The 26,701-nt window shown below is 43.6% G+C and overlaps 1 protein-coding gene across 2 annotated transcripts in view; it reads right to left on the bottom strand.

Moving 5' to 3' along the window:
- G2E3 (G2/M-phase specific E3 ubiquitin protein ligase) overlaps positions 1-26,701 on the bottom strand; it is a 504,970-nt gene that overhangs the window by 20,632 nt on the left and 457,637 nt on the right. For both annotated transcript variants that reach the window (XM_085627367.1, XM_085627368.1), the window contains 3 exons: positions 6,721-6,902; positions 4,043-4,215; positions 3,318-3,532 (listed from right to left, as the gene is read on the bottom strand). In XM_085627367.1, coding sequence (XP_085483493.1) covers positions 3,318-3,532; positions 4,043-4,215; positions 6,721-6,902 — 570 coding nt within the window. The remainder of the gene's footprint in view (positions 1-3,317; positions 3,533-4,042; positions 4,216-6,720; positions 6,903-26,701) is intronic.

Raw genomic sequence — 26,701 nt, 5'->3', positions numbered from 1 at the left:
CCCCGCGAATATCAGCGTCCTCACTGAATCCCTTGCACCATGGGCCTCCATCTTCGGTGAGCTGCCCGACGTCCTCTTGCGACTCCTGTGCCTTCGGCCTGTGAGTCCTCTCGGGGTCTTCTGCTCTGGTGGGCTCCCATGCTTGCTCAGGCCTGCTCTGATTCTCCTGCACTTGGTGAGGCCTTGCTGGTCCAAACGATTGCATCTTGTCGAATGCCATTCCATTTGCAGTAACAAGGCTTGTTGATGCTCCTGCCGAACAACGACCACTTGGACACTGACACCCGACGTGGGACAGCTCGTGCACGGCTCCTGGTCTTCCTTAGTGTCACCTGGTCCCCACAGCTGCAGCGACAAAGCCCTCGTCCACTCTTCTGAACGTAGGTGGGCATTATGTCTGCCTCCTGGTCACCTCCGAGTGGCATAGACTATGTCCTATCTGCTTGCAGGTTCACCTCTTCAAGAATCCATCCTTGGATTCCATTGGACTTTTTCACAAACTTCTCCAGAGGCTTTTCTTCCCAAGTCTTCCATTGCCGTCTACTGGAGCTTCTGATGTCACTTCATCCCTATGCACTTGGCTTCCCTAGTGCAGGCAACCTAGTTCCTGGGGCATTCATGAGTGGGGTGGGGCTCTCCAACCTTCTTCCTCCAAAGGGTTTCTTCGGGGTCCTCTGGGAACGGTCCTTTTACTGTACAACTGCAACTGTGACTGTGACTTCTCCATAGACGCCCAGTGGGCACGCGGCTGCGTTTCCACTCTGCACACATCCTCAGTGGGGTCCCTGGGTACTTACCCTGGGTGATTCCTGGTTCTCCCAGCTCCTAGGAGTACTTTGGTCCAAGTCTGGTCCTCCTTTGAAGTTCGCATTTCGCTTCTTTAGTATGTGGTTTGGTCTCCTTCTGGAGACCAGTGTATATTTGTGCTACTTACCTGATTTCTCGAACGTATTTTCATGTGTACTGTTGATTTCGCCGGCTAGAAGATATACCAATGTGTTATTGACTGTGTTGTGTAATAAACAGACTTATTTTGATATAAACTGTGGGGTTCCTATGCACGTTATCTACACTGTGGATTAAATGTGGTAAAACAAGCAGCTTTGCATCCTCCAAGGTAAGTTTGCACCATATTCTAAGCCAGACTCCAATTCCCGATTTACAGGAAAAACTAATGTATCTAACACACATTATTATATTTCAAGTCTACACAAGGCTAGTACAGCAGCAGTATCAATCCTTTCAGGGCGCAAAGCATCGCCTCCGTGAGTTAAATATCAGATATATGCTTCAATATCCAGCCAAACTCAAAGTGATGCATCAGTTTCAGACGCTCCTTTTCGACTCACAAAGGAGGTATTTCACTGGACAGATGAATGAATTGGATCAAACCACATACACCACCACAACCAGACTGACTCCTCACAGAGCGACAAGCAAAATAAGAACAGAAAGATACCGGGCTCTCGTCGTCCGATCTTCACGGCAGAACCAAAGGTAGACCGGTGACGCGCCAGCGGCTGCAGGGGGCTCCAAGTCTTCCCAGGCATCTGGGAAACGCTCCCTTAAGTGACACAGCGGGGGTACCTATGTTTGATAGTGTTTTCCTAGATCCAAACAGTATAGGACGCTACAGACTGCAGCATACTATGGTATTCAGGGTCCAGGTTAATGTTGGGTAAGGTGATCCACAGGCCCATCGTTGGGTTTTGCCACCACCACATTCTGCGACAGATATTTCAGGGCTTCGGAAAATGGGGTGGGGGTTACATACTACTTGTTGTAGTAAATAGGATACCAAGATGATGGCTTGCTATTTGGTTATGTTGCCATTATGGTTATGTCTGCATGTTTTTCTTATTTTTTGCTATTGGAACGTGCGGAATCTACACTCTCCCTTCTCAAACAAATCGCTATGGTAACAGGATAGAACCATGTGTACACAGTCCATGAAAATTTCATTGAATTTAATTTGATTGGTGTCGTGGAATGTCAATGGTTAACTATATAGGGTGAAGAGGGGGGCAGTCCTGAAACCAGCCAAGAGGATGGGAGCAGATGTCCTGTTACTACAGGAGACCCACTTCATGGGTAACATGGTCCCAATGACTAACCCGATGGGGATACGCACATTTATTATGCGGGGTTCACACTGGGTTGCAGGGCTACAGGGATCCTGATTAAGCGCGCCATATCTTCCCAGCATCTCAAGACATGGGTTGATAAATATGGTAAGTACACAGTGGTCACAGGGACTCTATACGGAGAACCTATCATGTTGTTCAATTTCTATGCCCCACCCTCACTTGGACATTCCTTTAATCAAGCTGCTGGCGGGCCCCCTCGTAGTGCCGGGGGAGGGGGGGGGGGGGGGGAAGAGATGGAATGGAGTCATCAATCCATCAGTAAATAGATGGTGGACTCAGGGACTACCCCGGACTTCCTGACCCCCGCCAATCGCTTACACAGGGTGAGGGACGTATCAGAGCTCCCTAGGGGCCTTTCAGATCACTCGCTGGTAGCACCGGGCCCACAGATATGACACAGATGCCCTGCGTCTATGCATACAAGAGATTGAAGTGAGATTGAAGTAGGACCCAGGCAATGAGCCATCGGCATGTAGCATCCGCGTTTAGTTTGTAGAAGGTTTACCAACTAACAAAAGTAATCATATTGGTTAGCAGTGTAAGGAAATCACAGGAGAATCAGAAACTAGGGTACAGTCACACTTCATGGAGTAAGTAGGTGACCCTCACCTCCCCCAAGTACTTAGAACATGAAATGGGGAGAGTCTTTTACTGCAGCTAAAGAAGGCAGTGCATCATCAGTGGGTTGAGAAAAGGACTTCTGTTCATTGGGATAAATTAAATAGTTTCAGTTGTAATAGCTAATAATACAAAGTGGACCACAGTGCTGTGTTGTAGAAATTGAGAATGCATTTCAAAATGATAGAATTCACCTCTTGCACATCTCTCATTATGAACAATCTTGAACTTTAGCCTCGTTCAGTACTCTAGCCAAGTATGTGCCTCAAAAACACACACCCACCTCTCCCACATGCAGGCCAGCGAGAGTGGATGTGGCAAGGACAGGGCGAGCTTACCTAGATTCAGTTGCCTGAAATGCCACTGGTAAGCTGCAGGGGCTTGACAAGCCGTAGCAAGACTAGTCCTAGTTAGCCAGAGAGCGGCAGGACTAGAAAAGATTAATAAGAACCTGATTGAATAGATAGTTCTTGAGGGGCATAAGACACCGAAGTCTAAATATGAAGCTGGAAATGAAAGGACGAGTGAGCGGAGAATGGAGAATAAATCTACCTTCTACTTCTTCCAGGTAATCCATCCAGAACTCAGTAATATGCGACTCATGAAGCAGCATGTTGCTGTCCTCTTCAGAAAAGTGGATGGTGAAAAGGTTTCCCAGTGTCATTGCTGTGAGCTTTTCAGGCTTCTGACACAAAATGTTCCAAAACACCTCAGGGAAGGTCTGGATTCTTTCCAGCACACCAAGTGTCTTCAAACCATGCCTAAAACTAAACAAAAAAAGATGTAAAACGCATAACACGGAGGCAATAGCACAGGCATTCAGCTTATCCATCAGGATTTGTGTTTATCAGTACTGTGCTAGGAATGATGGATCCCACCACAGGCGCCATTACAAGGTAAGCAGTAGCCCACTATTGTCATTCGAACATACATTTTTCATGTGGAAGAATACAAACAGACCGGCTGGAAGGTGTACCTTAACCAACGTAATAGTGGCAAACATTGCCCCAGCTGGATTATTATCATACGTATGTGCAACTGCCTGCGTAGCTGGTTGGGCTGAAGTGCCAGCTAGCCAAAAAGTGCTACACCATAGAAAACAATTCCAATAAACACATGGCTACATGGACAGTAGAAGTGAACATGATCTCCTTACAAGTAGTTCCCTTAAGAACAGTGTCAGTATCCTGTTCATTCATGGACCCAACCTTCCCTCAAATTCCAAAAATCATTCTGCACACAAAACAAAAACACCTGCTCATGTGATCAGTTATTACCTTTCAAAGGATGTCTGAACTCTCCTTATGACATGATAGCGCAGCAAGTCCTTGACCACTTTATTTTTGTCCCCCAGAAAGTGCACGATGCTCAAGCAGCCAATACCACACAGATAGTCGTAGTGTTCCTGGATCGTGGCCCTCAGCTTCGCCAGAGAGGGCGAGGTCTTGATCTTAAAAAGAAACACAAGTTCCACAAATCAGAATACAAAGCCTGAGCGGCTTCGCCAGCTACGATATAAGATGTGAGCCCAATATTAGATGCTACCAGTGGTACAATGCAAAATGATGCAGAACTAAACAAATATTTGTCAGGACTCCAAAGTACCTAGCCCCTGCAGAATAGAAGAATGGGTCAACTAGTATCTCTAAAGAAGACACCTGAGAACACATGCTGGGAGGAATAAAATGACCCCCCCCACCGAACAGATTTTTAAAAACTCCTTCCTGAATGGCTGCAGAGTATTTATTCTCCAAGTTATATGGACAGCGTTCCAAATCACTGGACGATTTACACCTACTGTCTCCCTTTTGTCAGCAGAGCTTAGTTATAGGGATATGTAGATCGACAGAGGTTTCAAGAAGACAAGACTTCAACAATTTTGTCTCACAGGCAGATGCGGGCCTTTTAAACACTTAATAAGTAGGCGTGCAAATCTAAAGAGGATATGCGCATTTACTAGCACCCAGTGTAGGCATTTGAGTTTTTCTGAAATCGTATTACGTTTCCTTAAAGTGAATACTAGTCTTACAGCCATGATCTTCACATTTCAAAACTACACTATTTGCTCTTTGGCAGTTCATACATCTTAGCATTAGCATCCAGTTTAAAATGAATTAATGCGACAGTTCCTTTCGATGCGTGGCAGTGTGCTTGTTACAGGCTGTAAAAATGCAGATCAAGCTACGGAACCAACATGGACTTCAAAATGAAGCTCCGCATCCAATACGACTCCAAGATTCTTACGTCCTTTGGGCAAATGATGTTGGGATCAAAATGGCTTAGAAGGGCGAGTAGGTTTGTGTGTTCGACAAGTTTTGGCTGAAATGGCATTGCAGTTTTAGCACCATTAATTTTGAGACAGAGATCACTTCTGAAGATTTTCCTCAATCCAGTGAATTACTGAGACTCATGCACAAAAATACCTGCATATGACCTATGTATGAATGATATTTCCGGTCTGGCCCTAATGACACAATAGAGTGGCATGAAGTACACTGAAAAATAGTGGAGACAGGTTACCTGTGCAGAACCCTGCACTCAATTACTAGCTGAGAAGATGCAAAAAGGTTAAACTTTATGTCCTCCATTTGCTACCTCTAAAGCAGCTGAAAGTTGAATCTGAAACGATAGCCTCCACCCTAAAGTGGTCAAGTAGTAAAGGTCTTCAAGCAGCAAGACGAGAACAGTCTGCGCCATGTGGAGGTCGAAGGAGTGAACGAGGGCTGTCCAGCTTTAGATGGCGATCAAGATAAATCTTCAAATGAGAGGATACAACTCCCCATGGTTTTAGAGCCCCGAGGAAATCCCGCAATTGGATCTAAGAAGGCATCATTTTGAAATTGTTTGAGTGCGGCCATGAACAGATAGATACTGTTTGCTGTATTTGTAGCCACAAGACCAGGTAACAAGCCTTAGTTTTGCTCGTTTTTTACAGTCCTTCACTTTTCAGCAATTGACATTTCCCAAAAACTAAATTTTGGGGATATTGAATTTGCTTTTTTTTTTGTTTAACATGACTTTATATATATATATTGCAATGTACCAGCCTAATGTTTTAGAATACGTGGCAGTTATTGGAGTCTATAGTCTTGAATACCCCTTATTTCCAAAGAAAAATGTGTTACAACTCCTCTGCTGATTACAGGGATCGACTGCGATGTAAAGTAGGCAGTCTGGGTTAATAAACGCCGCAATGACTTGGGCAAGCTCGCGCAGTCTCTCCTTCGATTTTCATACTTATACGTGTGTACTCTAGAAAACTGCTGTCTTCTGGTTCAGCAGAATCGTACTTACGTCAGTGTCACCCAACATAAGTTTACCTTTCCTCCATTTAGCTTAGGCACCCGCAGTAGCAGCACTTTGTATATACAGATGTGTCGGACTAAAACAATAAGGTCTAGAAAGCTACAGATTCAGTATTTCTGTGATGCGAGGTGCTCAAAAAGGTTTTGCTGAAGGAGGTCGGGTGGGGAGGTTTTCGGCAGGGGCAGCTGATCCAGTGTTTGACAGAGCCACACTTTATGCCCATTGTCCACCCTTTCAAAGCAAATGAAAGTCCGTGCTTAATATAAAAATAAATGTGTTCCTTCAAGGACCAGAAATTTTCTACATCAAGTATTTCACCTATGTACAACATTCTTATTATTTCCCTTTTGAGGGCGTTTATAGTTTATTTATACCCAATGTATAGTATAATTTGGAATTTAAGGTACCCCAAAACCTTAAAAAGAGATACGTTGCCTTGTAAACCCCAAATTTGAAGAAATTAATGGTACCTATTGCAATGTGTTCTACCATTCCCTTGACTTACAAAATCCACCTAGCCTGCCTCAGTTAATGGCTTTGGAGATACCCTTCAGAGATATTGAGGAAGTCCGATTTAAACAGCATCAACCCAAGCTAAACCAACTCCCACGTCTGCAGACGAGTGAACCCAGTCTAGTCTTGTACTCACCTTCATGATCAGATGCAGCATATCCTCCTCAGCCACATCTTCAATCGAGGGCTCCACATTGCCCGGCCCATGGACCAGGCAATGGAAGAGCGTCTTTGAGAAGAAGGAAGGAGCAGGGCCTCCATGAACAAGAGAGACTGCTATCATTTTTCCAGCTTCGTAGTACAGATTCCCTTGAAGGGCTGGGAACAAGAACAAGGGAAACAGAGTTGATAACCCGCTGAAGCACAACCTAAGCATAATGAAGTGATCGTAGCCATCTGGGCTACCGAGCCAAAATGTATTCTATTCTACACAACATTCACAGGAGGGGAGACTGCAATAATAAATTACAATAAGCACACATTTTCAGAAAACCTTTTCTGCAACATTTTAAAGGAAACAAACTTCCTACAATTCACTGTTCATTTCGAAGGCAGTGTATGCACTGGTGCAGAGGCTCGTGGCCTGTGCCCGGCGGAAGGGCGCACGTGGATTTGCTCAATATTAATGTGTACTGCCTGGGCTAAGCACGTCATTACGAAACTCAAGAAATTAATTGAAAAGGCCGCGCAATGATGCAAATAATTAAAAACCTTACAGACTTCCAGGGGAAAAACAGCTATGAATAATCAAAACCTAAACACTAAAATGATACCGCAATTAGCTACACATACCCTGTACACTGACATGCCATAGAAAGGTTCCTCTGCTATAGGCCACCTGTCCTGCTCATTGAGGGAGACAGTCCTCCTAACTAGGGAGATAAATAAGGTTGTGGGAGTGGTAACAAAGGTCAAATTAAGAGCAGCTTTAAACAGCAAGTTTGTGATGACTCTGCTCACACATTGGGAACAAAGGGGGTGGGGGAATGAAAGTATGGGCAACAGATCTCAATTATTGAGCTCAAGTGTCAGTTTGGGTGACCTGGTTTCATATGGATCTATACATTCTCTTCCCACAGATTCGAGATTGTGAACCGTCTTCCCAGGCTACTGACTAATCCAGAAGAACACGGCAAAACCATCTAACACTTTACAATTGAATCCTAGGCAAGCTCACAGCGGCGCTTCATAGCCAGTCCTTGTAGTGTTAGGTTATTTTAATTTGTAACATGCACAAATCACCCCTGGTAGGAAAATCTGGCGCAGCCATGAGACAAAGACCACAGCAGCAGCTAAATCAGAACAAAGTGGTCTTAAGTGCTTTCTGTAGAGAAAGTATTCCGAACCAGTTCAAACATAATGCAGCAGTTTGTTCCATTAAAATGGTGCTAGGTAAGAAAATCTGGCCCCTGAAGGGTAAACAGTGCTTTATCACTAGATCTAAGTGCTAAGATTCGAAGCTAGCTAGGCCTTTATGTGGAAGCCAACACATTTTTAAAAATGGTTCTCTTCCGGACCCATAGCCAATATAGGGCACGTAGGAGGGAAGCAGATGCAGTCACTGATGGGAGGCTGCAAATGAGGCGAGCTACGGTGCAGAGCCCAACTACTGTGTCGTTTGATAAGGTCTCATTTGCCGAAGCCAGTAGTACATTAATGTAGTCCAGACAGCTAATCATGAATGTCTGAACCACCGTTTTCCTTGCTGTAAGTGGGAGGAGTGGAAAGGCTCTTCTCACCAAGTGCATGATTTGAAAACGGGAGCCTGAGATGGACATCGCCTGCTCTTCATGGTAAGAGGTTGGCCAAGACAGACTCCCTAGACCTTAACCACCCTTTTGGGTCTGGGAGCAGTGCCAAGTTCTACGGGTCACCAGTCAGAAGCATACCCATGTTGGGCCTTGCCAAACCGCATAATGACTTTTCCAGCAATCAGCTGGAGAAAGTTCTGTCATCCCAGCTGAGAGGCTTTCTTTCGCTTTGGACAAGTCTTTATCAAAGGAGAGTTAAAGCTGCTTGTCATGCGCGTACAGTATTTTTAAACCAAAGTCTCTTGCAATCTTGGTGAGGGGTGCAACATATGTTGAAAAGCAAGGGGCTAAGACAAGAGCCCTGAGGCACCCCCCTTGTCCAGCATCATAATCCAAGATTTAAAAGAGCCCAAAGTAATAGTCTGGGTTCTGATGGACAGAAAATAGCCAAGTCAATTTAGCACTGTCCCATAAATTCGAATCTCCTGTAACATACAGACTAACCTGGGATGAGACCGTATTGAAAGCTGAGGACCAGTCTAGCAGCACTAGAATAGATGGTATATTAGCGCCTAAAGAGCCTTTGATGCGGTCAATGACCGCTACTAAAGCGGTCTCGGTACTGTTTGAAAGTCAAAAAGCCGATTGGGGTGGGTCCAAGGTATTATTAGCCTCTAGGTACTCCTAAAGCTGCTGGTTTATTAATCCTTCGAGAAGCAACAAGGTTGGACGGTAGTTAAAGAGGTTAGAAGGTGCTAGGGAAGCTTTTTTTTCCTGGGTCGGCATCACCTAGGCCGCCTTCCAGGTAACTGGAATTTCTCCAGTATGGACAGATAAATTGAATAAAGAATAGGTGGCCGGAGCCAACTGGTTGGAGAGAGCAGCAGAGATCTTGGGAGGACAAATATCTGAGGGAGATCCGGATTTGGCTGAATCAAGAGGCAACTGAATTTCCTTAAACTTTCCTAAGCTTGAAACACTGTTGGAGGGAGGTAAGGATGGCTTGGGAAGTTCTGATCAAGATTGCAAATTTTCTTCAATATGATTATCCAACGAATCACAAAGTCTCGGACGCCTAAATGTCTTGAGAGCACACTCTAGGTTTACAAAATGATTAGGACTTTAAATAAAAGTTAAGACAAATATTTAGCCTGAGAAATTTTATTAAAAATATACGTTTTCGGAGTAGACCATGTTCTGGTGATAGCGCACTAAAACTGTTCTATACACCTCTCTATCACAAGAATTATTTGGCTGTTTTAGCCATTCTTAGGTGTACTTCTCAATCCGTATTCAGAGTCAATGGGTACAGCTGCCGTAAATACACAATTAACTAAATGAGCTGGGGTGCACTCCATCGATGCATGGCATACAAAATGTAAGTCCCAATCAAAGACGTATTTATATTCTTAATGCGAGTATCGATAAACAGATAACCCGTTTTGTTCTTTTTCTAGAGGAACTTCAGGACTAATAAGATGCAGCTTATTATGGCGGAACATTGCATACCCTGCGCTGCTCTAGAATTCAAAAACGACTTCTCATGTGCATTGGTTCCCCATCAGTCCATCCATGGAACGATTAACAAGTTATTAGAAAAAGAACTGTTATATGCGGCTCAACTACGTGGAATCAGAAGGCCCGGTGGACTTAGTCAGAATACTGGAATGAGTAAAAAAACACAAGACATGGAGTTAAATGTCCACAATGGGGGTCCTAAAAACAAGCCCCTGAGTAAACGTAAAAAAGGTGAGGACATAGAATGTGTGTGAACAGAATCAGACACTGAACCTTACAATACCATCTCACAGTGCCATGTGACTGCCTGACATCAACTTTGGATATGAATGACCGCACACCCAGATATGAAGAAATGAGTCGATAATGGCAGCACTGGGAACTGCCTAGAGTTTCAAAACAGTTCCCAAAAAGAGCAAGACCTGCACTGGTCCAGAACTGCACTACGAAGAGGAAAATCTGCATCTTGCCGATAAGCTGTCAATGGCCTAAAGTGAAGGCTGGGCTGGAGCACTAGGAAAACACTTTGCTTTCTTTTATATAAACAAAGCACTTGGTCAAAGTTTGGCTGACAGTGCAGAATCAGCGGTCGAATTTGCCAACAATGCTGCTGGCAAAACCGAAAAACTAGACGAGATTCAGCAAATGTGATAGTGTGGAAATTAATTCAAACCTTAAAAGTGGAATAATTCTTTTTTATGCTGATGTAAGAGTCATTACAAAAAATCGTATAATTGCAACAGACTAAAAATTCCTATAGATGAGTTGTTCTGTGTGGACAATTGCCAGCTGATTAGCTATTACCCAGTAAACATATGGGCTGCTGCTAAAATGAATCATTCTCCAAATTGTAGAAAGGCAGGTTTATTGGCAGCACGGCTTCACATCTGCTCAGGTTGATCTCCAGAGGTAACCGAAGCCAACAAGGTCGAATGCAGATGACCACGATCTATGTGGAATCCCAAACAAAAAGACACAGCGCACATGCTACTAGAACATACAGTATAAACATAGGAACACAAAGCATATATATTAACAAGCTGGATTACAATATGTAAACACAGAATGTAACAGTTTGAGGAAATATGAATTTTGTGATCAGTTATGTCCCCTATCGTAGACCCCAACGGCTCCATGTACATGCTACACGTACATGTATGTTCCCTCTTGCTCCAGTTTTGAAGACGCAAATATATGTGCGTCCACCGTCAACATGTCCTCTTTCAGATCCACTATGAATGGGTCAGATATTCCATTCCTAAGTATGAAAGGCCAACGGCTTTATATGGTTCATTCATGCCATTTTACAGTCCAGGCGAGTAGGCCCTGATTCTGCCATTAAGCCTTTTCCTGCCTTCTGCCTCTGAAAGCTCCAGTCTGAGCTCGCATCTGTATCCATGAACTTTGTCCTACTCCCTGCGCGGCTAACGGTGCCTGACGCCAGCCTGTTGCCTGCCAAAAACTGTATTTCACCTTCGAAATTATCTGCTCCGCTCCGCATCCAATGCATTCCTGTCTAGTAGTTTAAGTAAACATTCTTCCAGCTATCAAGCAAAGGGCCCGGCTTCTCTGTCTTTATGCAAGTAATTCATAGCCCTGTTACCATGGAATATTCCTACCCCCTCGCATCTAGTATAGACACTTAGACGCTTGTACACGCACTAGTCAGTATAGTCAGTATAGAATAAGATTCTATCCTAAGAGACCTCTCTTTTTGGATAACACAGTTCTTTAAACATAGGATATTAGATATGATTTGGGATTAGGTTGACATAACCCCAGACTTTTGTCTCCACATGTAGAGCTAAATGTCAAGTCCCTTTCTCCCTCTAGTTGCACGTCAATCACACGTCATGCAGCTGCGCACGCATCTCTGCCAAATATTTCTGCTGACATTACAGGATTCTCTTATGGATCCACCCACGTATGACCTCATGTATGATGACGTTGTCTAGTTACGCCTATTCTAGTTACGCATGCATAGTTTATTTTTTCTTATCAGTTGATACGCCTACTGCATTTGTTTCATTGTAATGTATTTTCTATAAAACTGCTTACCTGTCAATAATATATGTCCCTTCCTTCCTGAACTTTCGTGGTGATGGAATAGAAGGCCCACAATTCGAATTGTGTTCCTTTGTATAGGAATAAAGCCTTTTTAAACCCTCTAATACCACGGATTCTGCCTCTCATTTTACTGAGTTATTTTTAATAGACTTTACCGCATAAAAAATAGTACCGGTAACGAAATATTTACCACATAAATTGGCGCCCGAATAGGGACACTTTCTCATCTCACGCGCCGGCGGTGCGTTGCAGGCCCGGTCTCCTGCCACAGCTGAACGGACAACAAAAACGCGTACCCGCAGGATTTCCTGTATCTCCCTCCGGCCAAGCGGGGACGACTGAGGCTGCGATCAACACCCAGACGAGGCGGTGAGAAGTGCGAAGTATCCCGACCAGAGCCTAGCTGAGAGAGCAAGATCCGAGGTATCCAGAGACCCGCCAGGTTCCGAAGTTCCGAAGCCAGTCCGGTCCAGTCCAGTTTCAGTTCCGTTCCGAGGCCTTCCGTTCCGAGCTACCCGGTGAGTACCATTACCGGGGAGGCATTTAACGTGCACATAGTCTGTGCCGGTCAAGACGGGTTTGGGTACACAAATCCGGTCTGCACTGTTTTAGCAGTGTATCTGTACTGTTTAGCAGTATATATAGTATGTTGTGCATACAAATAAATATAAATAAGTATTATCTGGTATCAGTATAATGTCAGTAACTAGTTTTCTATTAGTTATCATTGTTCGTAAAACTGTTAAGTGTTAAATGTTTTAAATACGTTCTATATACTGTGGTGCGAATGACTGTTCATTATTGTGTTTTTGTAAAGTGTGTTCTAGTAATAAGGTCTAAAAATGCCACTCTTTTCAAAACTAAGACAGATCAAAACTAGAAAAGGTGTACTCGAAGAAGCCGTTCCTATCCCACCTAGGGACACTCCAGGGTACTTTATGTATCATAAGCATGGCCTAGATGCCGTATTATTTCTTGATTTATGGGTGGACTACACCAAAGAATTACCAGAGAGTCAGAGATGGCCCGCAGCGGGGACCTGGGATGCAGATTGCATCATGAGAGTAGAAGAAGAATTATGGAAAAAGAAAGCCAGACAGTCGCAGAAAGATGCCATTGAATTATGGCGTAAAGAATCCTATAGACGCACGGAAAAAGCACTCCGACAGGAAGATAAGAGTAAGGAGAATTCAAATAAAGTCCGAGAAAATGTATTACTTGAGGAAGGTACCCGAGTAAAATCAGAACAAGTAGACAAAGAAACGCTCTTATGAATGGTATGTATCCACTTCTGGCCGAAGGGTTACCTAAGGCTACTCCGGAAATACCAAAAGACTTGCCACCTCCATTGTTTCCGATAAAAACACATCCCAAGGGGCATCCTAGAACCGCAGAAGATGTTTTCCTTTCCTCCTATTTAGATGACGCAGCTCCCGAGTATGCTAATACCGCACCACATAGACCGCTTGTTGATGATGCTCATCGCCAAGATTCTCCGTCTGTACCTCCACAACAACAAGCTCTGACACGCATTCCGACAAACACATCTGTTTCTACAGTTTTTCCCGCAACGACGGTTGCTGTCTCACCCTCAACAAATCCTTTCACGTCCAGCACCCCAGACGGTGCTATAGGAGGTACAACGGACATTTTCTCTACGCCACCCAGAGGAGATAAATTTTCCCTTAGAGAATTAGCACACCAACGTACGCCCAAACTAGCAACTCCCGACATGCTCAAGGAACTTCTAGTAGATTGTAGATATGATCCTGTGCCCGGTAAACGGGACGAAATGCTGCTGTCGTCATTACGTATTCGACGAGCTGCAATATATTTAACGAAGCTACCAGGAATGGCTACACATTTAGAAAATATATATCACTTTGTCCAGTCAGGACGAGGTCCTGAAAGTATTAGCAGAGCCATGGAGTACCAGAAAGTGGAGGTACAGGGACAACTGTTACGTTTTCTCATAAACTGTCTAATCAGAAATCAAGACCGACCAGGGGTAAATCCGGAAGAAATGCAAAAACTTGTCACTTGGAGTAAGAATATATCAGAAGGGAGACATGATAAACTGTTATGTATAATAGCTATGTACCGAAAGATCCGCAAGGAAGTAGAAAGAATACACGAAGAAAGATTAGAGGTAGACCCCACTGACCTAAACAGAGAGGAGGAGGAGCAAGAATCAGACCAAGTAGATACAATAGCTTATGTAGGTAGAGGAAGATCCCATAATAATACCAGAGGTTTTAACGACCCAATACGTCCAATACGTCCAGAATGTAATAGACATCTTCCAAACCCCATGCTAAATACGAAATCTCCTGAACACTTATTCCAAGCCGCTGATAAATTACTCAGATCGAAGGGGATACCACGTGCTCGATTCCATGGACGAACAAGAATTAGCCAGGTCAGCAGTACAATGGGCAGACAGTCCCGGCGAATACAATGATGATGTACTTGCACACACATTTCTGAATCTAGACCCATATGAACAGCGTTTAGCTAGTATATACATGATTCAACACCTCCTTATATTATATAAAAATCAACACTCCGATCCAGGACCCTTACCTGACATATTGACAGAACTGCTCACGAATATATGGAGAGGGTCAGGTACTGATTTGATTAAGGAAATTCTAGAATCTCGAAATCAATATTTAAATTTCGTATGCCCAGAACACGTTCCAGTTCCCATCATGGGAAGAAAAATGTATCACATAGATAGACAGAATCCGTTACGCGAAGTGCACCCAATTAGAGGTGCCGATGACAATTTTACACGCGTGTTTGTATACACGCCTATAACTAAACTAGAATTATTAGAAATGAAGAAAGTAGTACCCAGCCATGACAAGGACCCAGCAGGTTTCCACCGTGAGATAAAAGACATGTTACTCATGGGAGAGTATACCTACCCCGATATTATGAAAATATTAAAAGTCCTATTACCCGCCGGTGTTTATGAGAAACTCAAAGAAAAGGAATGGGAGGTGGGAGACCAAAAGATAGATTGGACAGCATTAGAAAATGAAGAAAAGGCCCGAGCTGCAGGAGCAGGGCTTGGGGATAAGACTACAGCATTAGCAGGATTACTAATACAGGTACTGCCACGTTTATTAACTACGAAAAAGGAAGACTGGGGTGCAATCTCAGCCTGTAAACAAAAACCAGATGAAGACACTAGTGATTTCTATTCCCGATTTGAAAAATGTTTTAGTATAAATAGTGGCATAAAAGCCAGTAGTGAGTCATATCCACATCTGTTTGTGACAAAATTAGTTGAAAATTCTCTGCTACAAGTCAAGAATAGAGTATTGAAATTCGAAAGCACCTGGCAAGGTAATACCCCATCACAGATGCTACAGATGTTACAATATCACCACAATAGAATTAGAGAAGAACAAGAACACGAACAAAGACGTATGAAAGATACAAAGATGAAAATGCTTGTTGCACAGTCAGTTACAGCCGATAATCATCAAAAGGGTGATTCCGCAGGTCCTGTGAAAGGGACATGCAACTATTGTAAACAACCAGGTCATTATATACACGATTGTCCAGTCCTGAAACATAATATTGCCACAGGTAGAACACATGAGACCACGTCCACCTAGACAGGATCAGAATCAACAGCAACTGCCTCAGCAGGCACAACTTAGGTTGGCTCCGCAACAAATAGCTCCGCAACAGGCAGCTCCGCAACAGATCGTAGCATCACCACAAGCGCAGCCTGTTGCTGCAACACAAGCAACAACACAACAGATGTATCAGTACGCACAAACAGATTATCCTGATTATCAACGATACTCATGAGATAGCCTAGAGAGGGAAGTTGGCTTACCCCTTATAGAGGTTCCTGTAGACCAAGAGGGACCTTATGTACATAGTGAACTATTAGGGGAAGACAGAAAATTTTTACTTGATACAGGGGTAAGCAGAACAACTATAAGACGCAGTGAAGTTCCAGGGGCACCCCTCTCAGGCTCACAAAATATTTCCCTTGGATTCTCAGGAAAACCTATAATTAATGACGTAACACAACCTCTTCCACTTACAGTCGGTCCATTAACACGTACTACAGATTTATTGCTTACTAAATCATGTCCAGAAAACTTGTTAGGTATAAAAACATTGAAAGCTCTAGGAGCCATAATATGTTGTTCTCCGGAAGGAGTGCGACTATTTTTACGTGACTTTAAAGGTCACTACGTATCCAGAGACATGGATCACCGACTGCAGAATTTACCTACACATTTATGGGCACAAGGCCCCACTGATGTTGGTTGCATGAACATTACACCATATCGAGTTACACTAAAGGCAGGAGTGGTACTACCACGAATGCGACAATACAAGTTACCACCAGATGCTGTAGTGGCTTTACTGCAAATCATTGACGAACTCATTACACAAGGAGTGGTTGTCGAAACTGACTCCAATGTATGTAATTCCCCGATAATTCCGATTCTTAAAAGAACGGATCCAAAAGCACCACCAGTATATCGATTGGTTATTGATCTGCGCGAATTAAATAAATGCATTGTACCACAATACCCTGTGGTCCCAGATATCTCCTCATTACTCACAGCTATTGACTCAGAAGCAACGTTTTTCCACTGTAATCGATCTCAAGAATGCTTTCTTTAGTGTCCCAATTGATCCAGAAAGTCAATACTTATTTGGTTTTAGTTTAAATGGACGAAGTTTTAAATTCACACGCGCACCTCAAGGATTTACAGAAAGCCCCAGCATCTATAGCCAAGCACTGAAACGAGAACTTGACAGTATCCACATGCCAGTTAACACTGCCTTGCTTCAATATGTCGATGATCTGCTGATCACCGCCCGAAGCGAACCTGAATGTGAAACAGCGTCACTGACGGTTTTGAAATTTCTGGCTGACAAGGGGCACAAGGTGTCCCCTTCCAAGCTGCAATTCTGTGTCCAGCGAGTTGTTTATCTTGGGCACTCGCTGTCCAAGGAGGGAAGGCAGCTTACACCCGATCGCATTCAGTTAATTGCTAACATGCCACCACCCAAGACACAAAAGGAGGTGCGGGCTTTTATAGGCCTCACTTCGTACTGTAGGCAGTGGATCCCTCAATATGCATTCCTAGCAAAACCACTCATCCAGTTGACAACACAGGAGGCAGCCACATTAACTGTCCTCCCTTGGACTCAAGAACATACACACGCCTTTGAAAGCTTAAAGAAAGCTTTATGTCAAGCACCTGTCCTAGCAACACCATGTTACAGTAAACAGTTTACACTCTTTGTTACAGAACGCGAAGGTACTGCTTTGTCAGTACTCACTCAGGAACAAGCAGGATCACACAAACCATGTGCTTATTTCTCTAGTACATTAGATCCAGTAGCGCAGGCACTTCCAGCGTGCCTAAAATCAGTGGCAGCAACAGCTTTAGCAATCCGACAAAGCGATGCCATAGTGTTAGGACATCAATTGACAGTACAAGTACCACATGCAGTAGAGGTTCTCCTGAACCGCACACAAACACAACACTTGACTATAGCAAGACTCACCGGTTACGAATTGACATTGTTTCAGCCACACATAGAAATCAGACGTTGTAATACGTTAAATCCTGCCACACTGTTACCAGTAGGCGGAACAGATCCATTGGCACATGATTGTGTCGAAGTCATTACTATCACGACGAAACCCAGACAAGACTTGACAGACATCCCTTTGACAGATCCAGACTTGACATTATATGTAGACGGGTCATGTATGAGAACAAGTACAGGAGAGTTGGTGGCCGCTTACGCAGTCACAACAGACACTGAAGTCATTGAAACAAATTGTATTAACACTTTGTCAGCTCAAGCAGCAGAGCTCACCGCTCTGACACAAGCCTGTATTCAAGCCACAAATAAAAAAGTCAACATATACACAGATTCACGTTATGCATTCGGAGTCGTCCATGACTTCGGCGTACTGTGGCGAGAGAGAGGTTATTTAACTTCTCACGGTGCCCACATCCAACACGGACCCCTCATTCAAGCCCTATTAGACGCGATTCATCTACCTACTGCAATATCGATTATGAAATGCAAAGCCCATACAAAGGTTACCGATATCATTTCTCAGGGTAATGACCTAGCTGACAGAACAGCTAAACAGACTGCTCAGAATCAGACTCACACAACTGACATGACAAAGACAATAGTCCTGACACCAACACATTGCATGACAGTTAAGGATCCCGCCCTTGATGTAATTGACATACAGACACATGCTACACCAGAAGAAATAAAGAAATGGACTGAATTAGGAGGGATCCAAACAGATCAAGGATGGATGACGAAGGAAAAATCTATATGGTTTCTTCCCGACTCAATGGTCCAAGTCATCATTAACACTATACATAGTCCAGCGCACCTAGGAGAAAAAGCTATGCTAGACAGCATTCAACACATTTGGTTCAACAAACATTTACGAGCCGCAGCTAAACAAAAAGTTCGTACCTGTATGATATGTTGTCAGTTTAATCCAGGTAAAAGCATCCCCGTAGAACAGGGTGGATTTCAAACTCCCGATCACCCTTTTGAAGTCCTCCAGATGGATTATATCCAGATGGAACGATGTCGAGGATTCAAATATGTTCTCGTAGTTGTCTGTGCTCTTTCCCGTTGGACAGAAGCATACCCGGTTTCAGATTACACTGCCCCGACTACTGCCAAACAGTTAGTTCGAGAATTCTTCCCACGGTACGGTTTACCACGTGTTGTCTACTCAGATAACGGCCAGCCGTTCTCATCCGAACTAATGAAACACGTTTCCCTTCTATTAGGATATCAATGGAAATTTCACTGTGTCCGACAACCCGAGGCAGCAGGTCTCGTGGAACGTCATAATCAAACTCTGAAAATCAGATTGTCCAAAATATGTAGAGAGAAAGGAGTCGATTGGATAATAGCCTTACCAGTTGCGCTCTTTTACATGAGAATGGTAGCACATTCTCGAACAGGGCTATCCCCGTATGAGGTGATCTTCGGTAGACCACCAAATATGTGGGGGACGCCTATACCTCGTAAAATAACTGACGTTGACTGTAATATGCTGACAGATTACCTGGCTTCCTTGATGTCTGCACTACAATCTTCTCGTTCACAGGTATCCGCAGCTTTTCCCGACAATACTGAAGCGAAGCCCCATGACGTGGTTTCTGGTGACCTGGTGCTGGTCAGGAACTTTGACCGGAAGACCCAACTGGATCCTAGGTGGAAGTCACCGAAGTTAGTTTTGCTCACCACAAGGACAGCCGTGAAAATCGAAGGAAGAAAAGGGTGGTTGCACTCGAGTCATATCAAGAAATTTTATGGACTACCATCCAATGTAGAGACTCAACCCTGTATTCCCTCACAGACAGACTCAAAGCTCCCCTTTGTTGAGCAATCGAACTCAGAATTATATAAACTAAAATTGAGGTCCAGTAAGTCAGACAATTTGATTGTTTAAGTCCTCTCCAAGGTGAATCGGTTGAATTTGTCTCTGACATGTATCCTCTGGACCGGAATAGAGAAAGAAATAATCAAATGCTGCTCAAGAAGCATGCGTATTGTAAATCATTTCGTAGTCATTGTACAGTAACATTAATAATTTTGTTTTTTCTAAGTCTTTTGATCATCATTTTCAGCATCCTATTGCATATGTATTACCCTATTCCTAAGCATGCTTATAATATAACTGCAGAACATTCTTTTAGTGAATTACCTCCACATGAATTGTCCTATAGATTTGCGCTGCGCAATAACACTTTCATTAGTATGCTACATCATTCTCATCAAACCAGCAATGCCACAAATTGTTGGATATGTGGCCGACTCCCTCCCTATCAGAACTATAAGGGAGTTTTGCCCCTCTTTCCCTATCCGTTCACACACAATGGCTCCTGTGGAGCATGGTTTAGTTTGATCAATTCCCTAGATTCAAATTCCGCAGTTTATCAAGACAATTGGGTATGGGGAAACCTGAACTTAGTTTTGCTTAAAGTCTGCTACCCTAACAAGGAGGGACTTCCCAAAAGAACAGGAACTGATCTAGAAAATGAAGTATATGGATTAGGTAATTTTACGCTTAACCTCATGATCCTGAACGTTGAATCTGAAGCTACACCAATCTTGCCCGCCATGTCAGTATTCCCAGTAAAAGGGGAACTATGTATAAGAAAGAATGGCTCCATACACATGGGCCATAGTAAATGCACCACTGTAATAAAATTCAGTGATCAAGGCAAGTCTACATTTAGAGCTTCTCGTCATTCCTACTTTATATGTGGCCAGACCGCATATATACGCCTACCTTTAGATTGGGATGGTACCTGTTTCATAGCATTCCTCCTACCACCTGTTTTCCTAGCTCCTCCTGATTATCACAGAAATACCCATTTAGTACACAATAGACAGCAGAGAGATCTCCCAATTGTTGATTACACTGAAACAACATGGGAAAAATACACAGATTTCAATAAAGGTTTCTTTCCCTATATAGGTACAGTCACTAATAGTAAGCTGATACGTAGATTAACCAGAACCCTTGAAGCAGTAGTGAACGAAACTATTTCCGCCTTAGGCAATTTAACAGAAGAGCAGTCTGCTATGCGGATTGTTGTGCTTCAAAATAGTCTTGTCCTTGACGTCATCCTAGCTGATAGGGGCGGAGCTTGTAGGGTCATCGGATCAAGTTGTTGTATTTTCATACCAGAAAATTCGCCGTCAGTATATAAAGCTATCACCCGCCTTCATAAGATTGTAAGCCAGATACACCAGAGTCCAGGCACCTGGACTTGGTCCGATTGGTTCTGGGGCGTGTTGTCAGCCTGGGGATGGAGAATGCTCTCCTTCCTAGGTATTGGCTTTCTCATACTATTCAGTTGCTGCTTATGTTTACAATGTGGGCCAGCGATTTGTGGTCTGTGTGCCACCTCGTGTATCCCACATTCAAGTTTTCGTTCGAGATCCCGGAAGAAGAAAGAAGAACAAATGATGCTATATGAACAGATCGATGGATTGATGAAGATCGATATCTCCTAAGGGTCCGAAGGGGACAAGGAGGGAATGAGGAAATATGAATTTTGTGATCAGTTATGTCCCCTATCGTAGACCCCAACGGCTCCATGTACATGCTACACGTACATGTATGTTCCCTCTTGCTCCAGTTTTGAAGACGCAAATATATGTGCGTCCACCGTCAACATGTCCTCTTTCAGATCCACTATGAATGGGTCAGATATTCCATTCCTAAGTATGAAAGGCCAACGGCTTTATATGGTTCATTCATGCCATTTTACAGTCCAGGCGAGTAGGCCCTGATTCTGCCATTAAGCCTTTTCCTGCCTTCTGCCTCTGAAAGCTCCAGTCTGAGCTCGCATCTGTATCCATGAACTTTGTCCTACTCCCTGCGCGGCTAACGGTGCCTGACGCCAGCCTGTTGCCTGCCAAAAACTGTATTTCACCTTCGAAATTATCTGCTCCGCTCCGCATCCAATGCATTCCTGTCTAGTAGTTTAAGTAAACATTCTTCCAGCTATCAAGCAAAGGGCCCGGCTTCTCTGTCTTTATGCAAGTAATTCATAGCCCTGTCAGGGGTGTGGAATTTAATAAAATATCTACTTGTCCATGGGGCAGGTTACTTCATAAATGTACTTGTCCTGTAACAAAATCCACTTGTCCCTTTTGAGCCATGTAATGCAGTGACAAATTATGGCAGCAATACCCTTATATAAGAACTCCGAAATAGCCTCTCTGAATATGCCAGGGCTCCTTCCATAGCAGGGTATGAATACTAGCAATTCCCTTATGTTGCCACGTTTCCGCAGATCTACATACTGGCGCTGAAGTTAAGCAACAGTTTCAGGGTTGGAATGCCCTTTTGAGTCTGTGCAAACCTACTAACTTGCAAGGGTTTTCACCAACTCTTCTCTAATCTTTTCCCATACTGAGAAAGGTTGGATATTTACTCCTATGGCAGACATGAAACTTCCTGGGTTAGGAACAAAGTGGTTGGAGGGGAAGTAAACTTGCAAACGCTCGGATTTTCGCATGAGCAAATCTACACATGCATATTTGCTCATGCTAAAATGCAGTTCACAAATATTTTCTAGGAGTACTATTTCTTGGCCTACTTCTGTAAAGTCTTGTGAATTCAGGAAAGTCGTATATCTGCACTTAATGCAAGGACATAAATGCACTTTTGAGACTTTACTTACTAATTGGCCCCCTAATTAGGTCTGACGTTAACCATGACTTGTGTTTATTAAAATGTCTCTCTCTGACAGTTGGCTAGCTTCACTGTGAATGACCGCATTCTGTTCTTTCACAAGGAGCATAATTGACACATTTGCTTTGTTCAGTGCCAGGAACTACTGTGGCAATGTGTGCTTTTTGAGACCGAAACAATTTTTGATTTTGCCAATGTTTGTTATAATGAAGGCCCAGCAGCACCCACACCAATAAAGTTTTACAAAAAACATGCCAAAACAAGTCACGCATTGATCAAACCAAAAGACTGACCAACAATTTCAAGCCAATTGGCTTTACCAATGCTTGTTTATTTTTCTGTTTCCCATAATCTTATTAAAACTGGTTACAGTGATTTTCCATTATGAATATTTTTGGGAAATACTAGCATGCATCAACACATTTTACTAAATGATGCTGCAGAAAAACGCTACCTAAAATGTTACAGTAGTTTAGCTAAATGTTTTTGCTTTTTTTGTGAACATTTTATCTTGAAAGCAAAGAATAATCAATCTTGCTTTCAAGCGTCTCCATATATTTGCATCTAATCAGAGAGCATTCTGGGAGCAGTATGCATAGCCTCATATTCCTAAACAATGAAAGCGTGTGCACCCATTTTTTATACTTTAACAGTAGTAGTCTGAGCTTACAACATGTACTTAGATCGCTCACCCTAATAATAAAGGTTTTGCATTTATGAACCATAACTACACGTTTGAACAGTGTTAAAACATGGAAACAAATATTACCTTAACTGCAGGCAATGCTTTCCCTGATCCATCATGTGGGACTATAAACTGGCAGTCAAAGGGTTTGTGATGTAGGGGGTTGGGCCTACTTGTCCCAAGGACAAAATACACATGGAAACTTGTTGCCCTTGACCCCAAACAGTATGTCCCGGGCGTCGGGCTATAGGAATTCCACATCCCTGCCTGTTACCATGGAATATTCCTACCCCCTCGCATCTAGTATAGACACTTAGACGCTTGTACACGCACTAGTCAGTATAGTCAGTATAGAATAAGATTCTATCCTAAGAGACCTCTCTTTTTGGATAACACAGTTCTTTAAACGTAGGATATTAGATATGATTTGGGATTAGGTTGACATAACCCCAGACTTTTGTCTCCACATGTAGAGCTAAATGTCAAGTCCCTTTCTCCCTCTAGTTGCACGTCAATCACACGTCATGCAGCTGCGCACGCATCTCTGCCAAATATTTCTGCTGACATTACAAGATTCTCTTATGGATCCACCCACGTATGACCTCATGTATGATGACGTTGTCTAGTTACGCCTATTCTAGTTACGCATGCATAGTTTATTTTTTCTTATCAGTTGATACGCCTACTGCATTTGTTTCATTGTAATGTATTTTCTATAAAACTGCTTACCTGTCAATAATATATGTCCCTTCCTTCCTGAACTTTCGTGGTGATGGAATAGAAGGCCCACAATTCGAATTGTGTTCCTTTGTATAGGAATAAAGCCTTTTTAAACCCTCTAATACCACGGATTCTGCCTCTCATTTTACTGAGTTATTTTTAATAGACTTTACCGCATAAAAAATAGTACCGGTAACGAAATATTTACCACAAGTTGCTCTTGTGTTTGAGATATTAACCACCACTACAGCAAACATTTTTAATTAATAAACTATTGTACGTACAGTGCAAATGGTTTACGTTGATCTGGACTGTATGCGATATAGATTTAAATATATTATACATGCTTGATTTAGCAATACCTAAAAACCTGTAGAATGCAAATGTCCAGTATTTGTAAAGCGCAAACAATTACCCGAAGGTGTCAAGGAGCTGAGGGCCGTTGGGAAGATTAAGCGAGCAATTATTGCCCAGAGTCACATGGTGCTGGGCTGATTTGCCATCGGGGTCGAACCGTGAGCCCCCGGGTTCCGGAGTCAGTTGCCATGGCCGCTGCGCCACACCTCTTCCCGGGTGTGTAGAAGAGCCATCCTTCTGAACTTTGTCCTATCAAAACTTTGGCAGCGGCTTGCCCACCTCTTTATGGGATCCAGGAACTGCCTTCAATTCCACAAAGATGGATAGAAGGTTGGTGAAGGAATAAGAAAGGCCTTCAGCAGAAATGGAAGTGGTACTTTGATTTTTAGGAACAATTGGTGTGAGGTAATGCTCCAAATAAGGCTGCCATCGTCTACCCCCTGGAATATTGCGATAGTTTGAGATGAAGCCGTGTGGCATGCTGGGATCGGATGGCTAGTGGCTGAACCAGTCTCTGTATTCTCTGGCACCCTTAAGTCGCTTCCAACGCCGATGCACCTCTGCACACCATGGCAGCAGGGAACATAAAGGCCGACAAAACCGCATACATTTGCTACAAGTTGCACTCCCACCTGGCTGAAAAGGGCCAGGAGTCTGCAGAAACAGCATGCACAAGCGACTCCGCCAACGCCAATCTACAGGCCCCAGCCATCAGGGAACATCGAAGAGCTCCTGGATGAATTTAGCAAGAATCTTGCTGTGGCGCTAGGAGATTAATAACAAATATTAACATTGAAGTTAGTTGAGGCTGTCCCTGGGTGACATCGTACTTTATTAAGTATTAATAATCTGAAACAATAATAGTGGCGGATAAAATCACAAAGACCGGTGTTTATAATTTTTATATGTAGCAAATTATATTAGATTTTAAAAAAAAGTATAACTATGCGATGGGGTACAATGATGATAACATACTACATTGACAATGTGCTTTACGATAAAGTTTCACACGGTTGCTTCTTTACATATGACAATGTACCAAAGCTCCACTCTAGCGACTTCCCTGCGACAGGCGGGGGGGATTCGTAATCGGCATGCCAGGGACAACACTAGGTTTCAAGCACTCTACTCGAAGCTGCAGACAGAGCCAAGACACTGCTGCTCCTTCTCACTGGATGTGGAGAGGGCCTTCAACAGAGTCAATGGGCCTTCAACAGAGTCAATGGGCCTTATAGCTCCGAGTTCTTAGACAGGACACACATGGGCCTGAGGATGAAGCACATGATCGTTGCCAACTTTAAAAATCTACAACTAAAATAAAGGTGAATGGAGAGACTTCCTCCTTGGTCCCCATCACAAGGGGCACCAGACAAGGATGCCCCTTGTCCTCACCGGTGCTTGCTTTGACAATGGAGCCCTTAGTCCGAAGAGTTCAAATGAATCCCAAACTCGGAGGGTTGATAGTGGGCCACCAAGTATTTAATCTAGAATTATACACAGACTATGTGCTTTTCTTTTTCACTCCACTATCTTCATCCCAGCATTAAAGGAGGAGTTGGCTTCTTTTAATTAGATGAAGCCTGTGGAATGGGAGTAGTGGCCTACAAAGTGTACTCCTGTGCAATCCTCACTCAATGACTTTACCTGGATACAGGACTCTGGCCATTACCTAGGCGTCGATCTCCCAGGTTCTACAGCAAATGTATATCAGTACCATGTCCCACCTCTGCAGCGCATCCTCCCTTTCTAGGAGACCTATATTTCGATGGTGAGCTTTGTCTCTGGGAAAAGCTACAGGCTGAGTGCCATCTAGGTAGTGAGGATGACTTCAGACTTACACAGTTGTTCCACTGGGCAGGCACACGAGGAGTGAAAAACGAGTTATTTACCTTTGGTAATGCCTTATCTGGTAGAGATTATCTAGCCAGAAATTCCTTATCTTAGAAATATCCCTAGGCGTCCGACTGGATCCGGAAACCTTTTTTGAGCAGTACCGCTGTGCACTTGTAAGTGGCATCGCCGTCCGCGCCGGAAGTGACATATGCGATGCCTATATAGTCGTCATCCAGCGCGGTGAGGTTAATTACTTTTCACAGCTTTCCACGGCTGAAGCAAGGAGCTACAAAGTACACTGACCACTGGTGCGGAATACTCTGGCCCTGAAAGGGGAAAGCCCTGTCCATAGATCAGTTTGCAGAACGAGGAGTGGGTGCGTCATTAAGGAATCTACGGATGGATAGAGTCTCTACCAGAGAAGGCTTTACCAAAGGTAATAACCTGTTTATCTGACTGACATCTAGCTGCAGATTCCTCAACTTAGAATAGGCACCCCAAGCAATGCCTTCCGTAGGTTGGTCTGCGGGACAATTTCATACAAGGAAGTCCTGTAGAACTTAACCGCCAAAATGCCCATCCCTGCAAACTTGAGTGTCCAGGTAAATGTGCGCAGGGAAGCCCATGCTGCCGCATGGCAGATGTCAAGGCCTTAAAACTCCACGTGCTAACTTAGTGGTTGCAGCTTTAACTCTGATGGAATGAGCATGCGAATCCTCAAGGGGGTTACTTCTTAAGCAATGCATAGCAGATTTTGATACAGAGCACGATCCATTGTGAGATAATCCCCTTCTGTAAGGCCCGTCCTTTCTTCACTCCAACATACCACATGTAGAGCTGGTCGTCCACACGGAACTCTCGTGTGCGATCAAGGTAGAACGACAACGCTCTTTTTGGGTTCAGATGGTGAAGTCACTCCTCTTCCTTGGAG

The sequence above is a fragment of the Triturus cristatus genome, chromosome 9, assembly GCF_964204655.1.
Source record: "Triturus cristatus chromosome 9, aTriCri1.1, whole genome shotgun sequence".
In the NCBI taxonomy this organism is placed as follows: Eukaryota; Metazoa; Chordata; class Amphibia; order Caudata; family Salamandridae; genus Triturus; species Triturus cristatus.
Note: the sequence above shows the minus strand (reverse complement) of the source record. Positions and strands in the feature narration are given on the sequence as shown.